We start from the raw sequence: 25,490 nt of genomic DNA on the forward strand, positions 1-25,490 counted from the left end.
CACCCACTTTCTTTAGTAAACATTCAACAGCTCTTAACGGAAACCTTTTAACATTATAGTGAGTGCACTGAGTGGTAGTTTTCTGAGGACGACTGAGGTAAAAAATTCAACTTTCTGAAAAGTTTATTGACATGTACAAAAACGTGAAAAGAAAATTTTTATTTATCTTAACATTGAAAAGTTTTACACTAACCCCGGAAAATACAAACCTAAAGTTTCCTTTTCAGGATTTCAAATTTGAAAATTTAAAAATAATTTTAACTCAATATATTTTGCGACTTCGTTTTCAATTGACAGAACTGCTTGATTAGAAATTCGTTTTTCAAAAGTTATTAATAGTTGCTTAATAACTTTAGTTTCAAAAAGCTTCTTTCACATGACGCCACGTAGACATATCACGTAAACATGCATTCGGCAAGTTAAAAGCTTAAATCTAAGGCTGGTAGAGATTTGTTGACGTCCTTCAAAATGAACTTTGCTGTCTGTAGATGTATTCTAGCTTTGGTATTTCTGTTCAAATATCATGTCGTCTGGCTCACTTAAAGAGGAGTATCCTACAACATTTCAGTAATTTAAACATTACCATTACTACTGTTAATATGTCTTATAACTTAAGAGATCTATGTTAGGCGTGCTGTAATACAAGATACCAGAGAACCTTGCAACATTTATGTCTCTGATAAGTATATCCCTTAAGTGGTTTACTAAAACATTTATAAACTCTCTTGAGTTTGGTACAAGCTTGGAAAATCACTTTTTTTTTGCCTTGCTGCCTTGCAATCTTATAAGTTTCTATTTCAGTACTGGATCTTATTTGGATAATATTTCCACAATCCCAAGAAAAAAAAACTCCACTATTCAATGAAAAGTCTTCTTCAATTCGCCACCAAATACCAACTTTTGCTTTGCTAGAAACAATACGATATCAAGCAATCTATAAGTGCAAGATGTTCCTCTGTTTTCCCATCTATACGTCAATCATAGCAATGACTTCACTGTCAATTTTATAGGCAAAGTCCGGCTGCCAAAATGTTCCAAATTTAAATGCTTGATACATGTTCTTCAGTCTTCTCGCGAGTTTCTCATTGTGGACTTGCCCACTATTTATCAAACAAGAAAATCTTGCTATTGATTTTCCCCATTTATTCAACCGATCATATGCCTGCTTCTGTCACATTTTAAGTTGGTGTTGTTGTTTTTTTGGAAAAATGCATCTTTTCCATCTGGGTGTTACCCCCCTATCGGGTGTCACTCGGTGCGGCCCTCACCCCCCGCACCCCCTAGTGACGCCACACTGTATATATATATATATATATATATATATATATATATATATATATATATATATAGGCATATATATATATATATATATATATATATATATATATATATATATATATACACACATATACACATTCAAGACTCAGTGATAAATTAGTGCGATGAAATTGTTTCAGCAAGAATCAATTGTTTTCCACGCCACAGACTCAAAGAGCTTGCCAGGTATAAAAAGGAAATAAAGAATGAGGATCAGCTCAAAGATGGAATGTTTTCATCTCGTCATGTTCTAGTCGGTGACAAATGAGCCAGTCTGTGGCTTCCGCCTCAAAGACGTCATTCTGGAGCACAATTGATTGTTGCGCCACAGAAAATCTAAAATCAATGCGCTAATCTCCGATTGATCGTCGATCTCAGCGATGGCGCGAAATCCTGAAATAGTATATTTTTTGTGTGTCTCTGACGTTATTGCACGACTTTCAGGAGATCATTTTCCCCCTTGAGATCATAAAAATTGACACCAGGCCTGGTCAACAATTTAATTCTTTCCCCATATTTCTGTTGATCCAGAGGTGTCATTGTTATTTTGTATGCCTTAGGCCAGATCGGCTTTCATCAATACTAACCAGTTAGGGTCATAGCTTTTCTATTTTTTAAAAGTTTTTTTTATATTTTACTTGTTTAAATTCTTGCTGTAACTTTTGGAAAGTGAAACCCTAACCGTAAAATAGCGTCATTATATTTTCGTTTCTTAACGATCTTTTATTCAAGATCCTTTTTATGCACTGTTTCAAAGTAAAAATAAAATAATGGTATGTTACGTATCATAAACGGAAGTGCGTAAATAATCATCTCTCATAGACATAAATAAATATAGACTGGAAGTAGGAAGTTATTTTTATTTGGGGGGAGTCAATATGTTTTATGTACTATATCTATGTGAAAAAAAAATGGCGGCGATTGAGCTATAAATTCTAGGACTAACATTTCAGCCAATATATACCTTTGATCTTTAGTTTTGAAAAGTACAAAACTGCCCAATTCCCAATATTTTGTCTTTGTTTTATAATCATAGACATAGGCAAATATATATAGGTTTGTGATGTGGATCTACACACTTATCTTTTCCCAAATATTTCCGATAATAATTTGTTCTTTATCGTCCAGTCTATATATATATGTCTATGTCATCTCTGAAATATATCTATAATTCCGCAATGGTGTAACACTACGTTCGATAAACTGTTATTAATATTTATGCTACGACAGTTAAAATATTTGAGATCACTCTGATTCAGCTTTTCGCAAACATCCTCGAATGATGGTCAATGAGAGTCACTAACCCCATTATCCGAGAACCGCTGACATAGATCTAAACCCTAAGTGTATAGGGAGGTGTAAGGTGTGGCTGATTTCTTTTTCTTTTAAATTGTGAGGATATTATTTCTAGTAAGTATAACTTGTATAGGACAGAAATGGTAGTGTCCATTTAAAAACTGGTGTTAACACCTTTAAGGTGTAAGAGAAAGAGCCTCAAATGCAATGACACCTCCATCCTCCATTTAGACTTCAAAAGGCCCTAAGCTATTTGACATATAATATGGGGCCTTTTTTGGCCTTCATAAATCCAGATATTATATGCCAGTGCTTAATATTTCTTGTGGCCCTAAAATATAGCGTGTGTTGCCTATAGGAAAATCCGACCCCGATCCTTTGCGATCTAAATCCTAGACATACAAAAAGGAGGGGTAAAAAATGTTTTGGATCTTTACAATAAAGCGTTCTTTTAAAAAGAGATCGAGACGAACTTTATTTACTTGCATTCAAGACACTGGAAACTTTCATTGTTTCAAATTCAAAGCAGAAAACCGATGAAGCATTATTACGTTTGACAAAGAATAAGAAAAAAATAGAGAAAGAGAGATTCTATGCTCTCACGCAAGTCTCTCATTACCACAGGAGAACTGACAAAAAAAAAAGCCAGATTTTGGGTTGGTTTCTGAGTTAAAAAAAAACTAAAAAAACAACAACTTTAAAAAACAACAACAAACAAACAAAAAGAACTATATAAATAAAAACACAAATACCAACATTACAGCCTTCTCGTTAAGGCCTTGGTAGGGTTTTGGAATGAAACATCTCAGTGTTCTAGAAAGAAGAAAACAGAGAATAAGGTCACAAAAAAACAAAACACTCTCAGATCTTGCATTTTGATAAACATATGATCCTGATATTTGTAAATAGTAGCCACATAAATATTTTTTTAGTCATACACACTGGGATATGCCAGGGAATCTGAAATAAGAGTGGAATTAGCCATGAACTATCTAGCACAACAGTCATTGGAAAAAAATATTAAGGGTCTGGTTTTCATATCTTCACGAAACATGAATCTATTTATTTGATTTCTTTTTGTTTCTCTTGGATCCAATACACTTTCTTCCATTTTCCAGTCTCAAGATCAAGGTGAAACTTTGCACAATTATTTATTGTCTCTGACAACACAGGAATCAATCAGAAAATTAACCCAAAAATTAATTATTTAGTGGTAATTTAATAAAGTTGTTTGGTATAGAAAACGGAAAATAAATCTTACAGTATCGAAAGATATGGCTGTAAAATGTACTGTTATTTGCTTTATATAAGCTTTTTTTTTTCAAAAAGTATATTATATATTTTTCTTATTTTGTGTGTAACTTTCAACATCGCTGCTTGGCGCGAACCTTGCTTTTGTAGACATTGTGAAGAGAAAACTGATAGAAAAGTTCACAGACCTGACTTGAGTGTGTTTGGGAGGGCGTTTTAAAGCGGGCCGTTCCAATTCAACGTAACATATACTAGAATACACTGGCCAAAAATGGAGGAGTGTTGAAATGCGGGATGTTTTACTGAAAGTGAAAAAAAAAATGGGCGGGGGCGCACGACCACAAATATTATCCGAGCATTGCTATTTACAGAGTGTAAAAAGAAAAACAACAACTCCCAAGCCAACAAATATAGAACCTATGAAATTAAGAAAAAAAAAAATAACCGAAAAGCAGAAGAATAGTCAGATAAAGTCCGATAAAGGCCGTGAGCTCCACGGGCAGCTGAGTAGACCAGACAACAATGATGCGTGATGGCAACTTAATCGGAACAGGCCGTCCTAGACCTGTTCCGAGTCGGTCACTGTCCAATTGGTGCTTACTTCGAACGGTTTCTAGAAAACTACGACACACGGTGTCGCCACTGCATTGAGGACAAAGAAACAACAGACCAAATTCTGTTTGAATGTCGCGTTCTGCATGAAAGACGATCGGGGCAAGGATTTGGTAGAGAGAGAACTGGTTCCTGTGCGGCATTAGGGCTGTCCTTGTACAGGGGCAAGGCGATCTTAAACTCACTGCCCGCTTGCTCTCACGTGCACTAAGGGAGATAATTTTCAGCATGGTTCGTTACCAATGGGCTTTCTGATTCGATAGTGTATATAAGACTATTTAAGGTGGGGAGCTAATGTGGGGGAGGGAAGTGATACTCAAATTTATTGGCCAGTTCAATTTAACTTAATAAATACTAGAATTCATTGGCCAAAGGAATGTATGCAGGAGCATTTACTTGTTGGGTTTTAATGTTATAAATATGAAATGAAAACAAAATGGAGGGGTCCATGGCAAAATCTTATCTTCTTCTTATCTTATATAATACAGACGTTACTTCAAAAAAAGAAGATGATTACGTCCTACGCGTCATGCATTTAGTCATGCATATTAACCAATGACTTAAATTCTGCCAAGTCATTGGTTTTCCTGGCTAGCTCAGGCAACCCATTCCATGCTCTAATAGCACGAGGGAAGAAGGAGTATTTGTACAAATTTGTCCTAGCATATGGGACGAGGAATGTGCCTTTATCTCTGTGTCTTTCAGAGTATTTTATTAAATTTTGTTTTTGTATTTGAAGATTATGGTTCAGTGTTTATGTATAATTGCTACTTTACTTTTGAGTCTTCTGTCCTGAAGGCTTTCTAAATTTAGTGATTTTACTAAAGGTGTTACTCTAGTCAAATGTGAATATTCGTTTGTTATGAATCTCACTGTTCTATTTTGTGTCTGTTCCAGTTTCTTAATGTTTTCTTGAGTTGAGGGGTCCAAAACGGAGGATGCATATTCTATTATTGGCCTAACCAAGGTTAAATAACATTTTAGTTTTATGTTCTTATTTGATTTAAAGAAATTTCTTTTAATAAACCCTAATGCTTTGTTTGATTGTTTTTATAGTTTCATCAATATTAGCACTTAATCACCACGCCTCTTAGCTCAACCTTTGGTCAACGGAAATCTCCTGTTATAATGTAATATATATACATCTATAATGTCAATCCATCAAAATTTCAAAATAACAGAAACCTGTAAGTTATAGTAGAGTCATCAATGGTTCACCAGATCAGGTTAATGTTTTCAATAAAGACTATCAAACGGGTCAAAGGTAAAGCACAATAATGTTAGTCGACGAGTAGTATAACACATTCCATGTAATTTTAAGTGATGATATAATTGAAGTAATACATTTTTTTTTCCTTGTTGAATATAAAACAACTTTCGACGGTGAACATAAAACAAAGAAACGAGACAAAGTATGTAGATGCACCCCCCCCCCCAAATGCTTCTACTAGATCTATAAGTTATCATTGATCGTTTGTGTCACGTGTCCCCGTGGACGGTGGAATAATGACCAGTTTCTTGCTGGGTGTTAACCATGTATACCATGTTGAGTCGGTAGGATTGTCGCTATTGTACCAGCCCACTTTCCAGCGCAACTCGAGAGAAAAGAACAATTATGTGGACAAAAGACTGCAATTGAAAGATTTTAAAAGACCATCAGTACCATAGAGCCCATTGTGCCCGCATTCAGGTCGTTAAGATCGTTATATTGAAAAAAAAAACACAACAAAACAGAAAAAAAAACGAAGTTAGCCATGCATTGTCTTGATTAAGTATTCGTCTTTTAAATGCTAAATTAATTACATCGTTGCACAAGTGAATTGTTTATATTCTTATATGGACGTTTTCTTTTATCTGTCGCTTTTTATGGATGTATTGTCTCATGTGTCGTCTTTTAAGGATGTATTGTCTCATGTGTCGCCTTTTAAGCATGTATTGTCTCATGTGTCGCTTTTTATGGATGGATTGTCTTACACGCATTAGGCTACTATGTTATGTGTAATTATATGATCGTCTGCGTCTGTTAGAAATTAAAAGAAAAGGTTCTCATGTTACACACAAAACTTCAACAATTATTGTTCCCTTTGGCATCGTTTGTCATCAATTGCGTAACGTACATTGCAGACTTCTGGATAAACACGAAGTCCCACGGGTCCTTAAAAAGTTGTACTTTAGCGCCGAACTTCTAAAGCAATAGAGTGCTTGGGTGCTGAAAGTGTTTAAATCCTTCTTGGAGTTAGGATTCTTTAACAGGGGATTTCCCTTAACCAAAGGTTGAGCTATGGGGCGTGGTGGTTAAGTGCTAAAGCGTTTGGCTTCTCAAGTTCGAATCCATGTGAGTACTGAATAGCTCACCGGCTAACGCGTCGGAATGCCATCATGGAGGCTCAAGATCTTGAGTTCGACTTAAGAAACTTTTTCTTTAAAAAAAAAGCTTGTATTAAAAGCAACACGGAAACCACACAAATTATTAACAAAAATATTTCCAATCCAATTTGTAATTGTTCGTCTTGTTCTAGTAAAAATTAATGACTTGACTGATTTACAAAAAAAAAAATTAATGCTATTTCGATCAATGTAAGCTTTGTTTTTTTAAGAACGTATTTTTATTTAACTTGCTTTAGATTCCTTAATTAAATACTTCTAATCACCATTAAACCGAAGAAAGCTTCTCCCTATCATCAGTGTGTTTATGTCTTGGAAAGTGCGCAGGTGGCTTGGTGCGTACCATAAGCACCTGTGCAGAGCAGTGTTATTCCAATACGCTTGAAACTCTCTTTTTCTCTATGTGTCTCTGTCCGTCCGTCTGTCTGTCTCTTTAATTTTTTTTTGTTTTTGGTCACACCGACATCACCGAGCACTGCCCAGCACTTGAGAATAATTTTTCCTCGAGTCAGTCTGCCTGAACGTCTCCACCAAGTCCATTCTTGGAGTAGCTTCAAGTCACACATGATGGCTTTGGAGAAAGTTGCCCGACCAGAGACTGCATCGAACAAAGTTACTCTGAAAGTAATTGTTCTTTCAAGTGCTAACAAAGAAAGTTGTCCACCTTTGGCGTTACGCACTCAATTGCATTGGGAAAATCATTTCTTGCTGTACACGTTTGATTTGTTTTGTGTTCGTTTAGAAGTGATTTATTGATTCATCCCTAAGCACATACATTTGTACTGGTAGGCTGTTTAACAACAGACTTACACTTGTTCAAAACTTTAGGTCACATCCGCATTAGCCAATCAAAGTCGATTGGTAACAATGAAGGCTATTTCTTTTTTTTTTTACTCTTAGTATTTGTTTCTTAAGTAAACTGGTCTGCCACAAAGAGTACTGGGAGTCCCGCACGTGAAAGTTTTATTCAACAGTGTTTTTTTTTTAAACAACCAGACACAACAGTACATTTGGTCGACCTTTGACATTTGAGACTTTACAAACCGTATCTATAGAAGCGAAGAGAATCAAGGTAGTAAACATGGACTGGATTACATTTTAGTGCTACAAGTGTCAGCACTTTAAAAACTTTCTTTAACCCGCCAAATGAATATATTTCCAACTTGAGTCAACTTTAAAAACACAGGGATGTAGCTGTAAATAAAACCCACATATAAAGAAAAGTATGCTGCTTACATTTTGACGTATGGGCGAGTGAAATCATCCTAAGAATTGTTTAATACCTAAAACAAGATCTATGGGGATTCCAAAAAAATAGTTATATATGAACTGCTTACATTTTTTCACAATAGATGCGATTTTTACTAACAAGTGTCAGGTACTCATTAGAGTTGGGCGAACTCAGAGGTGACCGAAAAATCATCGGCAATCGAACCAGAGACCTCTGTGTCAATGTAGGCCTACACTTTAGATTGTTTATTACAGATTGAATGTATATTTGAGATTAAATGTATATTTAAGACTTAACGTTCAGCCCATATTTTATCTAAACTAGAATGGAATGAAAAATATTTGTTCTTTGTATAACTCTTACACGTAACAAACTGTAGAGCGTATTTGTGTAGACTTCTCTGTTCAAATAGATCTGCGACAATTACAAAACGAAATTTTTGTTTATTTCGAGTTGGCAACAACTCTTTCTCACAGAAAGAACAAACAGAAAGCTGCAGCACGCAATGGTCGTCTGCCAATATTTACTTAACACTAACGATGCGTCCGTAATTAAAACTTTGTAAAGCGGCATTTAAATCAATCATCGGAGCTATCGATAACATTTGAATTCAATAAACGTTGCTTGTTTCCATCGTGGTAATATTATATATATATAAACATATAAACCGCTTTAATAGTCCTCGATGTTGGATAAATTGGAGTTAGTTTATTTGCCAGTCAATTTTTCAATTTGTAGGACACAGCTGGGTCTCAATATCAACGTAAAATCTAGCGCGCTTTCTTATTCTTCCCAATTAAAGACAATAACTTATAAAGTGATTGAAGTATCAATGACTATTAATTATAAAAACAAGAACGGTTCACCTTCAGAAGACACAAAGTAGCCGTTGCACCTAATCTTAAATCTGTGACATTATACCATCTGCCTGGCCGTTGTGTACACGCAGTGGACTGTCGTTTGGTCGTCTCGATGGTCACGGGTTCGTACCCTTCCCGCTACCAGCACCCGTCGTCGGGAGGTTTGGACTAGGAAGTAAATTATCTTCAACTCTGATGGAACACACGAAACGTGTACAACAAACAAACCATCTGCGATCCATGTGGGCATATCTTGTGCATTTACACTTAAAAAGCTTTATGTTGAATAAAGGTTACCGTGATAGCTTTTTAAATGTATCTTAAAAAAATAAACTGTGCTTCTTGATTTCGAACTCAAGGGCTCTAGCCTCCTCAAGCCAATAAACTAACCACTGTGCAAGCGAAGTGCTTATGAAAATAGAAGGTTTCATTGCTATCTATTGTTAGATTCAAACTTTTAAGCGACAAAGTATTAAGGGGGCTAAAGAGTTTCAACACGTTACTTCTCCCACAATCTCAGATCAAGTTGAAACTTTGCACAATTATTTCTTGAGCCTGACAAAACAAGAATAGAAAATAAAAAAAACACAATTAGTTATTTCGATTATTTGTAATTAGTTCCTTTTTTTGTATCGAACAAAGGAAAGAAATTGTACTTGAATGATGTTGCGGTATATGTGAATTAGCCAAGTCGTACATTTTATATTTATACAATGCGTTTGTAAAGCGATCACGGCAACATTCAAACAGATCCTCTTCTTACCCCCCCCCTCCCCTTCCCAACTGCTCAGCTGGTCCAATCAAGTGATAGGGACCATAGCACATTGAGACATTTCAATATGTCTCCGCCGATGTGATTTTACCAATCTCTCTCACGTTTAAAAGGTCCAAAGGGATCTGCCGACCATCAACGAGTACGTAAGTCTCGATGTTTCCTCACCAGTATCTGCCCGTGTCCCACTTCTGTAACTTAATTGGACCTGTCTTTTTATTTTTCTTATACTATAAGGAATAGTACTTTGTAGACACTATGACTATGCATTTGAGCAAGTCAGAACGCAAGAAAACATTTTGCGCCGGGGTTCCGTCCCGGACCACTCTGGAGAGATTATGGCGAGATCTCTTCGCTGTTTGATCTATGTTGGCGTTACAAGTAAAACGCTGAGACTCTAATACATTTTAAGATTGGCTGTTGGAAAGTCACAATTTGTATTAGAAAGCATGATTATAACATCAAACATTATGTTTAAAAATTGAAAATCAGTCCTATGAAAAAGTCTTGAAAAAAATATTTAGTTTCTCTTTAATTTAAACATTTACTCCAGAACACATTATAATTTGTTTTCCTCAAATTCGTTTCCAGTTGCAGGCTAGACAATCGAACGTAGATCTTTTATACTTTAGGTAAAAGTAAGACAAAAAAAAACCCAACCCCAAAACAGAATCAATATCCATGTTGACATTACTAAAAGAATCGATAGCCAAATCTGTATGATAGGGGGCTTCGTGTTTCGGAGGTACCAAAATGACGAGTGCCCTAAACAGGGTTTAACAATAACAGCACAGTTACTCTATGTGATTGTATAACCTAGATATAGGACTACCACTGAATGATGGCTAAAAGTAATTCAGGAATACGGTTAAAGATATCGTTTCCTATTTGTGATACATGTAAACTGAATATTGACGCAGTGAACATAGTTAATAAAACCGTAGGTAGGGGCTAGCAAAGTAATGATGCCGGAGAGTTTGAACTAATATTGAAGCAATAAGCCGGGAAATCAAAGTCCCATTGACATTGATTAATATCGATTCCTTTAATTGATTTCTTTTATTGAGCTGCGGTTGGCTTCAATAAAACGTGGCGGCCAGGACAATGAAGGCACCCCTGTCACAGAGCATTTTGTCTACCATACTCTCAGAACTCGAGAGCATTATTTTCATCTTTGTTATTCTATTCCAGAAGCTGGCGGCCATGCGTTTGGAGAATAGTTTCCCGCCTCCCTTCTTTTTAGTGGCGGTATTGAGCACGTGGTTTGAGCTAGCCAATCAAACTCTAGGAATCTTGTGGTGTCTCCCTCTGCCTCCCCCTCCCATATCGATGCCAACCCGTTTCAGTTAAAGCGTTGCTTTGGCGCTGCATTGAAAAGGAAATACATTTTTATGGTCACATCTTTGTCAAAGGAAACACCACACTGCTAGACGTCCGAAAACAAGTTTTATTATTTTTTTTTTATTTGCTTTTCTGTGTTAGGAAATAGAAAAAACAACTTTGCTTCTAATGGACTGAATTGAACTAAACACAATGAAACCAACTTTGAGTATGCTTGGTACAGGTTTAATCTTTGTAAGTACACTCTTCTATTTGTGTGACAGATACTAAATAAGTTTATTTAATTTTTGGCATTGAAATGATGAGAGACGTTTGGAAAGAAGAAATCTGTTCATGTATGAAACTGTTCCTGAAATAGTCTCAACTCTATGCCAACACATTTTGATGAGATAATTAGGGCTATACTGAGGAGGTCTATCTTTTTAAAACTGTCTTATCTTCCACATGTATTATATCTCACGTACATCTAGTCGGTCGAGAAATTAGAAATAAACATAAAAAGGACTATGTGTATAGAAATGATAATCTAAATATTTAATAATAATAACATCTTTATTATCCTGTAGAAAATTCGTTTGACAATAGCGCACTCCACTGAACCCCAAATGACAGCTATGCATATGACATGTAGCTCAACATTCATACATTACAAGTGCAATGTACACCGAAATAACTTTTAGTCAATCAGTTTAATTACCAAGGGAACAAGAGCTCTTGTGTTTGTGTGTGTGTGTGTAAACTGTGTCTTGTGTATCTTCCTGTAATGGTAAAAGGTTAAAATCGCGAGCCAAAAAATGTTGCTTTTATTTTAAATAAATATTTTGTTGCCAAATAAATAGAGGCCTTTAGATTTCATTAAGATTAAACCAGACAGAGAAACTTTTTAAAATACTGCAGTAACACGGTCAAGCATGCTGCAGTAACATGGTCAAGCATACTGCAGTAACATGATAAAAAATAATACAGTACGATGGTCAAACATACTGCATTCCCCCCCCCCCCATTCCACATTCACACCATGACTCGCACTGTCTCAGTATAAACCCATAGCTGCTTTTTTTTTGTCTACTTCCATACAGGTTGTTCTTATTGGTGCATGCTCAGGTAAGTAGATAAATATACATTTTAGGCTTTAGTTGTTTTACAGTTTTACACACCTTTTTTTTGATGATACCTCCTGTTAAATTAATGGACATGATCTCTATGTTATAGAAAATATATTGACCCACCGGCTATGCCCGTTGATTTGTTCCCAGATTATTTATTGTACATTTTGCCATGGACCCCTCCTTTGTTTTTCTTACTTTAACAATTGTAATGAAAAGGCCCGCAAGTAAGCGTTCCACGTCTTATAGACATTAATAAAGTTTCTTAAAGGTTTTTGTTTTACAAAAGAGTTGAATTATATACATGGCATTTCAAAGTATCCGCTAAAAACTTAAAAATGTATTGAGTGATATTGTTAAACATTTAACATGTAGACATGTTCACAAATTTGCTCAGCCTTTCTTTCTTATGGCTTTCAGTTCACTTTGACTATGCAGCTATTAAGAACAGTCTTACACTGGAATTAAATAGTGGTTTGGACTGTTCTAGTTTTCAAATTATTAATTTATATCTGAATTCTAAGCCTGATTCCTATTTGACAGCCACAATTGAATCTGAGAGTTGGGTGTTAACGGATACGTTAGGGAATAAGTCTTTATCAAGTTGAAGTTTATGTAATTGGTTTATGGAATAGTTATCTATCGGTGAAGATTTACAGTATGTAAATTAAACAGATTCTTAAAAGATCAATTGTTTATTGTCATTGTTCGTATGTTTATTGTCATAGTTCGTATGCTTGTGGGTGTGTGTGTGAGTGGAGAGTGGAAAACAGTACATAGTAACACCTATTTGCCTCCTTCACCGTGGCGCGGGATGCAGCGTTTCCACTTTTTGTGACTTGAAGGTAAGGGAGGGAACCCCAACTTTCAATCTTATGTTTTAATACACATTTCTACTTTATTTTGACTGAGCACAACTAGACAAGAAAAATCTTTTTACCCCAGTTCTTTTTATAGTAAATACATATCAACAATCTACGTTGTATAAGAATAGATAGCTGTTTACAATTTAAACATTTTCAACTTTTTCTGATAACAAGATCAACAAACATTACAGACAAGGAACTGTAACTCTATTTAAAAAGAGTGTTGTTTTTTTTTTAATTAAAGGATATTATTTTTATCAAACTTAACATTTCTAGACTCCTGATTACAAAAATGCCACTATTAAAATATTTATTCTAAACTGAAGAAAATTTGTGTTCGAGGAAAAATTTACTTTATATGTTAGAACCCCTCTTAACAGCCCACAAACATTTTTAAAGAACTTCTGCTACGCCACTGGCTATATCCAGAATAACTGTAATAGCCCTATCAAACTGTAAATCTGATTATTTGCTAGAGACTCCAACCAAAACAGGATTAGAGACATGTGACAAAACAAAGATTTGTCGTTCTTATCGGTGCGATGTTGATTGTTCGGTGCTGATTCCAATCATATCGTATTCTGACATTATTGGAAAATCTTAACAATTATTGTATTAACAAAAAAATTCATGGCCAAACGCCAGAACTCGCGGAATCATATCTCAGAATTGTATCAACTTTAATATAATAAGAACTATTTCAGAGTCAGTACTCGACATCTTGGACTTAATTGTTATATAACAGCAGAAGTTTCAGATGGGAACAGACTAGGAGAGGTTTTTGTGCACACTTCTACTGTAAGATTTCAAAAGGTTAAACCGCGACTTGTCTAAGTCTTCTAAACTAGCTGCTCGTTATAGATGCCAGTCTCTGGAAGGAGTCTTGACACATGCTGTTAAAAGTAGCATAGAATCTGAGATGATGCTTTTAAGATAATTATTATTATTATTATTATTTGCCTTCCGATAGAACGGCCCGCATTTTATACATATAAACACACACCTTTGTTCCCCTTCCAATATAGTATCATTTATGTACCACACCTCCCTCCCACCAAAAATAAATGCCCTACATACAAACACCGACTATTCAAGTGGTAGAGGCTAAACCATTTGGTGTCGGGCCTGTACTGCTATGTCTCCTTCTCTCTCTTTATATATATATAGTTCGATGATGGCCACTTTGTCATCCAGAGGGCTGAGGGGTTTGCAGTGGGGTTCTATGCCTCCTCATGTAGCTGGTGAGACCTATGTCAGCCCGGAATGTTCGGCTGCACACTTGGCAGGTTATTCCAGATGGAGCTAGTGTCGTGGGCCATGCTTTTCTTCTCTGGCGTTTGTCTTCTGTCAGCGTTGTTCTCTTTTCCTCAGCAACCTGTGCGCCAGTTTTCACAGCGAGACGCCATGATGCTCTGTCATGTGCCTCTGTCTCCTAGGTGGCTGGGTCTATGCTGAACGCCTTCAGAGAAGCTTTGAGGGTGTCCCTGAAGAGCTTTCTTTGACCACCTTGCGAGCGCTTTCCTTCGCTTAGTTGGCCATACAAGAGTCGTTTAGGGATGCGGTGGTCTTCCATTCTGCAGACGTGTCCTGCCCATCGCAGCTGGGACTGCATCAGGATTGTATGGATGCTTTGCAGAGGCGCTCTTTGAAAGACTTCAGTATCTGGTATTTTGTCTTGCCATTTGACATTCAGTATTTTTCTTAGACATGTCATGTGGAAGGGATTAAGTTTCTTTGCATGCTTTCTGTACACTGTCCACGTTTCTGAGGCATAGAGCAATGTAGTTAGGATGACGGCTCTATAGATCCCTAGCTTTGTATTTGTGGTGATAACTCGTCTGTTCCAGACATTTTTAGACAGTCTGCTTTAGGATGCACTGGCCTTGGCGATACGCAGGTACACACTGCATATGTATATATATAATGTAATGTAGACCTATATGCGGATGTGTACCTATTGACTAGGTTAACGCTTTGCAATAAAAGAACTATATTCCAGACATTCGATTGGGTCTTTCAACACACAATTCCCGAAGATATAAAATAAGTGAGTAACAGTATTGACAATCACCCACATACACTGCATCACGCAAACATTCAAACAATGTTATACTCACACTCACATATACACAAAATGTAATTGATAATTGTGCCATTTTTACAATACTTCTTTTCAATTCAAAACTTCATGGAGTGTGGCTGGGCTAAAAAAAAAAAAACCTGCCTGGCTCGAACGATTTTCCTAGAAATTTGACATCATTGGGAGAAGAATGACTAGCTCGTTGGTCACATTGGGAAAACTCTAGTTTGACCGTTATTATTTTTCAAAGTATAAAAAGAAGTACATTGAAATCTGACTAGAGAAACAGAAAATAGTTATTTACAACGTATGCGTCTTTGGATATTTCAATACAATGCTGCTATAGTATTCTTTAATAAATGAATGTTTAGGAATATTTTGCGCATCTTCTTCTAGGTCTAGATCTAAATACAATCATTTTAATGTGTAGTGATTTATACATTTGCTAAGGCTTGTTTTCTCAGTGGGGGGGGGGATTGTGTGGTGGGGGTCATCATCATCATCATCAAACTCCATTTGAGTGAGGGCTTGAGAGGCTTAAATCCTCTCTTGCAAAAGCCCTGGACAGAAACCCTGCTGTCTTGCGTAGTGCGTATATGTCACCATACAGCCTCCACCACGGGGAATTGCAGTCAGGGCGCCTCATGCGCTCCCGGACTCCACGGGCTTTTTGGGACTTGTCCCAGCACTCAAACCACTTTTCCATTTCTGTTTTTTGAATTACAACCAGGGCATGATGAAAACTTACAGCCTGTTCAGTTGATGGAATAAATGTTCTTATTTAAAAAATATGACATTCATTAGTTATTAATAGCAAAAAAAATAATTGTTCTATAAGTTGTACAAAAGAGTCTTTTTTAAAAAAAAGTATCTATATATATAATTCTCTTCGTCGCTCAAGATTTTGGACGAAAGAAGAAGCAAAGGAAAGATCACTCTCTTATTTCTGCGGATAGTCACCCCACGAATAATCAAGAGGAGGGGGTGAGAACAAGTATTCACCGGTCACTACGGATGGCTGCCTGGTCGTGCGGTTTGCGCGCTGGACTGTCGTTTGGATTTATCAAACCCTGCCCGCTCCCATCGCCCTTCGTCCTTCAACTCTGAAGGAACATCCGAAACATGTAAAACATTTTACAAACAAACATTTTACAAACACTAAATAGCAGCGCCGGACTTAATTATGTGGGGCCCTATGCGAAACGGATTTCGCGGGGCCAAGTTTGGGTAGAGAAGTGTATAATAACTGAAATTTAAGAGTTTGTATTAGAAAATAAATTCGTCTATGCATTTTATTCATTATTTACTACGTACAGAATTACTTTACGAGCTTTGCGTGTAGCAAAGTCATACAGTATATCATAATAATTCTGTTTCCTACATAGATCACGCTCAATAGCAAAGAATTGCCACATTTTTCAATCTATCTTTGAGAATTGACCTCAAGTAATTCTTCAATAGTTTGAGGCGCGAGAAGCTTCTTTCACCAGATTACACAATTACGGTTAATGCATAATGCCGTTTTTATTTATCGCGCGTAGGATTGGCGTTTTCCATATTGAATGACACCCCAAAACGACAATTTTTGTCTATATATTCCGTATATTTTAAGGACTTTTTCGTATCTTTTGCAATTTCGGGAGATTTTCAGGAGCTCCTGGTAAATCGACAGGAGGGCGCGGGAAATCTGTTTTAAGTTATAAAATGGTTTAATTAAATAATTTATACACCTTGAATTAGCGCGGGTCCTTTGAAAGTGCGGGTCCTATAAAAGTGCGGGGCCCACTGCGGTCGCATAGGTTGCAGTGGCCTAAGTCCGGCCCTGCAAAATAGCGGCGTTTGCTACGCCGCCATACGACTAGTTTTCTTATATATTGAAACGTTTATTCAGAAACGCGCACATTTATAATTCATCGGAGTAACTCGACTACCGCAAGGACACAACCAGACTAATAAATAAACAATGGGGAAAATAGTGAGACCTTGAAAAAATGTAGGCAACACAAGAGTACGACTCGATGGGGGGACACACACACATACACATGCACACACACACACACATGATGTTATACAAGTACACACACCAATGCAGACATTCACGCACATTCGCAAACCTTTACACACGCACACTCCTGATCGTAAGAAATTTCAAGGTGGATGAATCTAAGCATATGCAATGAAACGAATTGAGTCTCAAGCACAAAGGTGCGTTTTAGGTCTTGGGGTAAATTGAGACAAGAGTCTTCCATTAAGATTTGTGTCTAATCTCTAGTCCATCACGCTCTGGTCCATCACGCTCTGGTCCATCACGCTCTGGTCCATACTTTTTGATCTGTAAGAAAGGGAAGTGAGAGCTAATCCAACACAAAACTTTCCATTAATGCCGCGCTGCGGTAATGCATCTGTGATCGCCTGAAGTACTCATGAAGAATAGTATTGGTTCCAATACCGATAGATCTAGTTGGCTTATTTAGATTGTATGGATTACAGACAAAAACACTCTTTTGTTTCAAGACATGATTTCTATAAGCGATGTGTATTTAGTTATAATGGTAATCTCCATCTTCTGTGTCTGTCTGTCTCTCTCTCTGTATATATATATATATATATATATATATATATATATATATATATATATATATGTATATATATATATATATATGTTCCTATATATTTCAATATATATTTCTATATATATTTTACAGTCAAAGTGTATTTATATCTCTTAAGTAAGTCCACTAACCAGTATTGTGGTTTACATGTTTCTTAAAATCTGGTTAATCGACGGATGGCATCAGAACTCAATCCATTTGTTCCAAACAGGCTGTTCGATTAACCGGATTCGGCTGTATTTGAATTTGTTTTGGTACTTAAGAATTAGTTCCAAGTAAGCGGATTGTTCGATTAACTAATGGTCTGATTAATCGGATTCGACTGAATGACATAATGAGTTACTAAGGAACAGTTAGCTGACGCCAACAAATGCAACAAATCTAACTAGAACTACCTAATTACCTAGCATCTGCAGGGAAAGAAAACCAAACAATTTCTGAAGACAGAAAGAACTTAAACGCTCAAACAGAAAGGAATCGAGCAGAAATCAACAGTTAGATAAATCAAAGATAGGAGTCGTATTTCTCTTGACTCAACAAATGGTAGCTGAGACTGATGCTGATGGAGATTGTTGGCTGTCGCTGTAGTTTGAAGTGACTTTTAAAACTGGGGGTGGGGGTGGGGGGGGGGGAGGGCTGTAACGTTATCTCTGACTGGTCAGACAAGCATGAACACACACAGCCTTGTTTTCTACTGAGTCAAGCTAGAATATATTAAAGGAATCAAAGTGAGATAAAAAGTATAAATAGAGAGATAGAAGAAAGAGAATCCAATAAATAGGAAAAACAAGCACAATAAACAACAAGGTTACAAAGACAGTTTGTGTGGAAACACAAACTCAAAATCAGCCCCCGAAGTGGTCCACTTAGACTCTTCACCAGGATTCAAACACGGGACTTCCGGTTCCAAGTGCGTTACCCCTCAGCCACAGCATCTCCATAGATTCATTTAGCGTACACCTATATTGTTTTTTAAATAATAATTATTAACCTTATCCATACATTCAAAATTAATAGCACATAATGTTATTTTTGATTTGCTATTCTTGAAGCATATAACTAAAACGAAGTTCATGCCAAAATTCTTTTCTTTAAAAACAACATTTGAATCAGTATTCTATTCCACGAGTTAGTTAATAAATGGAAAATATATTTTATAATGATCCATTGACACTTTTACCATTGTGACCTTAGATGCTATTTTTGTACCAATGCGCGAATCTATGAATGAAGCTTGAATTATTAATACCAATATATTATACCAACACTTCAGTCAAAAACAATTTCTTTCCTATGTTGGAGATACCAAACAAAAAAGTAATTACCAATAGTTAATTAACTAATTGGTTAATTTCGTTAAAAATTGATTTATGTTTTGTCAGTTAAAAACAATAATTGTGCAAAGTTTCAGCATGATCCGAGATTGGGTGTCGGAGAAATAGCGTGTACAAACTTTTTTACCAGACAGACAAACAAACAGAGCGAGTTGATAGAAGCTTTGTAAAAAGAGAGTGAAAGGAGAGACGGAAATGAAAGGGAGAAAGATAAAACGAGAGAAAGAGCGAGGATGATATCATTTGGTTTCTAATATTTTATGTTGGACTTTAGCTAGTCATCTAGTCAAGTCTGTTGAGTATTTGCTTGTAATGTAATTGTTTGTTAGTGTAACAGGTTGTCACTCTATTATTATTTGACAAAAGAGTGGAAAACATAATCCACTATTAATTAGAGCCTTGCAGTCTAAAATATTCTGAACTTATTTTTATTTTCTACACCTACGTGTGGTGAAACGTTTGCACTTTAAAATCGAATCGAATATTCTTCTTAAACTAATGCGAGGTGTTCTCTAATGTATCACATGTCATTGGGCTACTGTTGCATATTCTCTGAATATCCTTTTCAATGCACCACTGACCGTGTCAACAGATATTTAATAATGCAATAACTATTCGTACGTTTATGAATGCATTTTTTCTTTAAACTCTATAGCCTTTTTTCCCCTCTTGTATTTTATCACGTTTGAGAAAAATGCAGGTCTTGTTAAGCTTTCTTTCCTGGGGGGTTGAAGCATTTGAATAACTGGAACTCCTGCCTTCATATAAAAGTGTAGAATTCTTTCAATCTTTTCGTAATTTTATTGTTTCGTTTCGTTTCTTTGCTCTGTTTTTTTTTTATAGTTTTAAAGACCATTCAGTAAATGTCAACTAGATGGCCTGAATGCACCATAGATACACAGTTAAAACGAATGGCGTGTACTGGACTTAAAGTGGCGCACTACTCAGGCGGAACTCTTCAGAGGTGTAGCCCCCCATCTCGTGAACTAAACAACTGCCAGGCTTGAACCACGTCCTTGATACGATCGCAAACCTTTTTTGTCCCAGGCCTTTAGATGGTTATGAACCTCCCCACCTCGTCCTGATCTCGTTTCACGAGCTTAAGGCACGAGAAGAGAATAGGAACCCAATCGTTTTAATCTAAGTGTAAACACCTTTGAATCGATTGGGCTAGTTCTAGTCCATTGAAGGCGGAAGCTCTTTTTTGTATTCCATTCTTCGCTGTAATTGATAAGTGTAAATAATTGAAATTGTATTGTACGAGTGTATTTCCCTGTAGTGTACACTATATATTAATGAAAGTTTAAAGGAACTGGCCAAGACTTCGTTTTTTGCTTTTAGCTTCTATATCTTTATTAATTGACAACAATTTTGTCTAAAGCATAACTGCTTCGTGAAAGAAATACATGTACTGTTTGATATCAATTGGTGTAAATGTAGATAATTTTTTTTTCTATAAAGGTGAATCATGTGGGATCGGCTAGTTACTAACACACTCACAGGCAACTTCCTTAACTGGATGACAGGAAACCACAAGCTTGTTAGTGACTACCTTAACTGGATGACAGGAAACCACAAGCTTGTTAGTGACTACCTTAACTGGATGACAGGAAACCACAAGCTTGTTAGTGACTACCTTAACTGGATGACAGGAAACCACAAGCTTGTTAGTGACTACCTTAACTGGATGACAGGAAACCACAAGCTTGTTAGTGACTACCTTAACTGGATGACAGGAAACCACAAGCTTGTTAGTGACTACCTTAACTGGATGACAGGAAACCACAAGCTTGTTAGTGACTACCTTAACTGGATGACAGGAAACCACAAGCTTGTTAGTGACTACCTTAACTGGATGACAGGAAACCACAAGCTTGTTAGTGACTAGCTTAACTATGTTGTGGGCTAATATCATCGGACTTCACTTCTTAATAATTTCTTCACATTAGCCACAGAACATTACAAGTTAAATATAGACTTTATAACGACTTTCACTTCTACAAAATAGCACTTTATTTAGCACTGGGAAATCCATCCAGTCTTCCTAAACGTCGCTATTTCTAATTACTATTTAAAACAGCCTACTTCTATACAAAAGCCATGTTGCTCTCTTGTCGTCTAAGTCTACTACGTCATTCGTCTGTCTTACTACGTCACTACTTTTACCTTCGCTAAAACAATACACAATATATATGTCTAACAAAACTAACCTACTCTCTAAACTAGTACATAACAACTAGATGACAGAAAACTGACAATTTCGTTAACGACTTTATTGTGTCCTGGAAAAGTGGAAAAAAATGTAATATAATGTTAAATGTAAAGATTTTGTTTCCTATAGGTTTTAAGTTGAAAATTGTATCTGAAAACTCAATGGAAAATATCAAAGAAATTGTTTTTAACAATCAAGTTTCAATTCTCATTGTAGGGTAAAAGAGTACTTACAAACTAATGACAACAAAGTATATGGTCTTTTTTCCTTAAACTGAACTCTCAGTATTAGAATAAAGATCTCAATATTTCATTTAGTAAACCTCTTCTTTCTGGTAAAGCTTTTGATAAAAACACACTTTTTTTCCCTTCACATCAAATCTCGTCAATAATTTTAAGCATGATACGAAAATATTTCTTTTTTTTACAAAGCGTATATTAACTCACTCATTTGCAACATATTTTTTTTTTAAATGAAAGACGCAATCGCCGCATAGACAATGAAAAATACAATTAAAATCACTTGCGATAAATATAAATATATTGAAGTAGAGAGATGCTATTTTAGGACAGCTCGAACGTATGAGAATAAAAGGATCTTAGTGGCAACCTTTCTTTGCAATATATAGGGGGCGTGTGGCTGAGTGGTTAAGCGCTTGGGGTCCAAACCTGGGATCCTGGGTTCGAATCTCGGAGAAGACTGGGATTTTGAATATCGGAATTTGTAAGGTGCTCCTGAGCCCACGTAATTCTTAGATCTGCCCTACAGCTCGCAAGGTCTGAAAGGGGAGCTTTTTACTTTAATATACTCTATATAATATATGATTTCTAACTCATCGGGTTTCTTTTGTTTTTTGTTTAGTTAATACTATTAATATGTTTGGACGTATGTAAGTACAACTAAATTTACAAGTCTAGATATTTATTGATTTCAAGAACAAACAACAACTAATGAACACAGCAGGCGGCGGTGCGGCGCAGAAGGTGTTGAGTTTTTAATTTTATAGATGGATTGAAGGTTTCACGTTCCAGTCATTAAAAAAAAAGGCAATCAATGAAACGTTAGTACCTTTGAGATCGATCGTTGATAGGGTATCGAGAAGGTGGTCCGCGATTATAGTACGAGCCCCGCAGCTGTTGACAGGGTATCGAGAAGGTGGTCCACGATTATAGTACAAGCCCCGCGGCTGTTGATAGGGTATCGAGAAGGTGGTCCGCGATTATGGTACGAGCCCCGCGGCTGTTGACAGGGGAGATAATGTCATATTTTTATTCATTCATTACTTAGCATTATGAAACGTGGGACGGATGGTGGTGGTGATCAGAGTGAGCACTTGACTGCTTGACTGAAGCTTTGAGGTTCAAGTCTTGGGTAATTTGATAAGAATTGAATAGCATAACGAATTAAAGTTTGACATTTGAACTTCAAGGTCAAGTACTTTTGTACCGGTCACATAACTCCCTCCACCCACTAAAGAGTTCAACACTGAACTCCTTAAGTCTTCAATGGAAACTGAACTCTAAGACGCTAATCATCTTTCAAAAAGTTTTAGAAACTTCACATTGCTAACAACATCACAATTTAATTTGAATAGTGATAACAATCCACTTGACCAGGCAGCAATTCATAAATTGCACTTGCACTCTCTTGAAAATATAGATCTGTAATGTTGAACTTCCAATATAATGAAAACATTATTTGCATATGCAATATCCGCCAATACGTTTGATCGATTTAATCATTAGGAAGTAAATGGTGAGAGTTTCAAAGCCCGTGAGCTGACCTATATAGATCCTCTGTCACTTTGACCAACAACAAACAATGACATGATTTTTACGTATATTTAAATGTTCATAAATATCTTTGAAAAAATCAACTTTCTATCAGAAGAGAACAATTAATCACCGACTATGTGAAACATACTTGACAAAGCACGTGATTAGAGGGTGAGTCGAACTGTGTTAGAAACAGTGAGGCAAACACAAAGAGAGTTTGGTAACTACCGGGATCAGAGCTGTCTTAACAAATAAAACAAAACACAATCGATACGAGAGACTAGGGTGATAGTTTTAAATTGAAGTTGTAATTACAGATGTTTAAAACTGTACTTCTTTTTTTGTTTTATCAAAATTGTGGTCTTTTTCCCCCCCCACCTCTTTTTGTCTCTGCCCCCCACCCCTCCACCGCTCCGAACAAAACAAAACAATCGATATTCCACGTGCAAGATGTAAAAAGTTTGAATCTCCTCTCGAGACCACAAAGTGGTAGATGTATAAAAAGTTTGAATCTCCTCTCGAGACCACAAAGTGGTAGATGTATAAAAAGTTTGAATCTCCTCTCGAGACCACAACGTGGTAGATGTATAAAAAGTTTGAATCTCCTCTCGAGACCACAAAGTGGTAGATGTATAAAAAGTTTGAATCTCCTCATGAGACCACAACGTGGTAGATGTATAAAAAGTTTGAATCTCCTCTCGAGACCACAACGTGGTAGATGTATAAAAAGTTTGAATCTCCTCTCGAGACCACAACGTGGTAGATGTATAAAAAGTTTGAATCTCCTCTCGAGACTACAACGTGGTAGATGTATAAAAAGTTTGAATCTCCTCTCGAGACCACAAAGTGGTAGATGTATAAAAAGTTTGAATCTCCTCTCGAGACTACAACGTGGTAGATGTATAAAAAGTTTGAATCTCCTCTAGAGACCACAAAGTGGCAGATGTATAAAAAGTTTGAATCTCCTCTCGAGACTACAACGTGGTAGATGTATAAAAAGTTTGAATCTCCTCTCGAGACCACAACGTGGTAGATGTATAAAAAGTTTGAATCTCCTCTCGAGACCACAACGTGGTAGATGTATAAAAAGTTTGAATCTCCTCTCGAGACCACAACGTGGTAGATGTATAAAAAGTTTGAATCTCCTCTCGAGACCACAACGTGGTAGATGTAAATAGGCTCATGATTTTTTTCTGCTAGGACAACAATATAAAAAAAAACAAGTTCAATATAAACAAGATTACAAAGAGAGTTTGTGTTATCGCCGTTAACTGTCGAGGTCACCAGTGGACATTCAAGCCATGGTCTTGTTTTGATTGTTTAAAGTAATGAAATTTCAAAAAGTCATTTGGCGTTTTTTTCACATGTAAGCAAACCGTCATCAATAAGACTTTAGACCTTTCAGCAAGAATACTAGATGTAGGCTTGATACTATATGTAAGAAGAACAATTACAAAGGAACTTTTAGGCATTTTTTAAAATGAAATGAAAAAAAAAAAAACCCATCAAATTTATAACGTATTGTTCAATCAGCTTTTCAGTATTTTTTCTTGTGTTTTTTTTAATACTCTAAACTTGCAGACTAACACCCAAACGATACAACACTAATAACGGCCTATAATCACAAGATGGCCTACCTCATTAATAGTATGAGGCCCTATATTTAAATTAGTCAATGTTTGTTCATAGATCTAATATTTAAAGAAGTGCTATATAATTCTTAAGTTCTAATTTTGTACTTTTCATTAAAATTTTAGTTTGTAAAGCAATGAATTTAGAAAGCATATAATCTTATCTTATATAATACAGACGTTACTTCAAAAAAGAAGATGATTACGTCCAGTGGCGTACCGAGGGTGCCAGGCGCCCGGGGCGGCATAGTCTGTTGACGCCCCCCCCCCCCATATTAGTATGCGTAATCTATATTTGCATTAAAACAATCACCAATCAATAAATTATTTTTTTTTTATTGTAAACAAAGTTAATGAACAATCTGAAGCAACATTAGCCATTTCTTATAGAACTACTTTTCGTGATCTTGCACTAGCAAAGTTGTCAATGACATCATCAAAATTAATTGTTTCGACCAGCTCCTTTTCTATGCTTAGCAATGCCAAGTCTGACAGACGCTCCTGACCCATTGAAGCTCTCAAATAAGTTAAAATGATTTTTAGTTTACTAAAAGAACGCTCACAGCTAGCAACTGACACAGAGATTGTCAGCATAATTTGCAAAGCAATTCACAAGTTTGGAAATATGTCATTGCCATATGAAATAATAATGAAAGTAATTCTAATGGGCTGCTTGGGGTAGCATCTGGCCGGGTTTTCAGCAACATACTGCAGTCACTGATTTCTACGAACAGTTCAGTTCCATCGATATCAGTTTTATAAAAGTCAGCCAGCGTAGCACAGTGCTGTTGAATATCATTAGAGGTATC

General features: G+C 36.3%; 1 protein-coding gene across 3 annotated transcripts in view; it reads left to right on the plus strand.

Moving 5' to 3' along the window:
- The first annotated feature begins 10,946 nt into the window (after window positions 1-10,946).
- Window positions 10,947-25,490, plus strand: part of LOC106077240 (uncharacterized) — a 107,775-nt gene continuing 93,231 nt past the window's right edge. For all 3 annotated transcript variants that reach the window (XM_056021082.1, XM_056021084.1, XM_056021083.1), the window contains exons 1-2: window positions 10,947-11,299; window positions 12,145-12,169. In XM_056021082.1, coding sequence (XP_055877057.1) covers window positions 11,258-11,299; window positions 12,145-12,169 — 67 coding nt within the window. In that variant the 5' untranslated portion in view covers window positions 10,947-11,257. The remainder of the gene's footprint in view (window positions 11,300-12,144; window positions 12,170-25,490) is intronic.

Source organism: Biomphalaria glabrata, chromosome 2 (genome assembly GCF_947242115.1).
Source record: "Biomphalaria glabrata chromosome 2, xgBioGlab47.1, whole genome shotgun sequence".
In the NCBI taxonomy this organism is placed as follows: domain Eukaryota; kingdom Metazoa; phylum Mollusca; class Gastropoda; family Planorbidae; genus Biomphalaria; species Biomphalaria glabrata.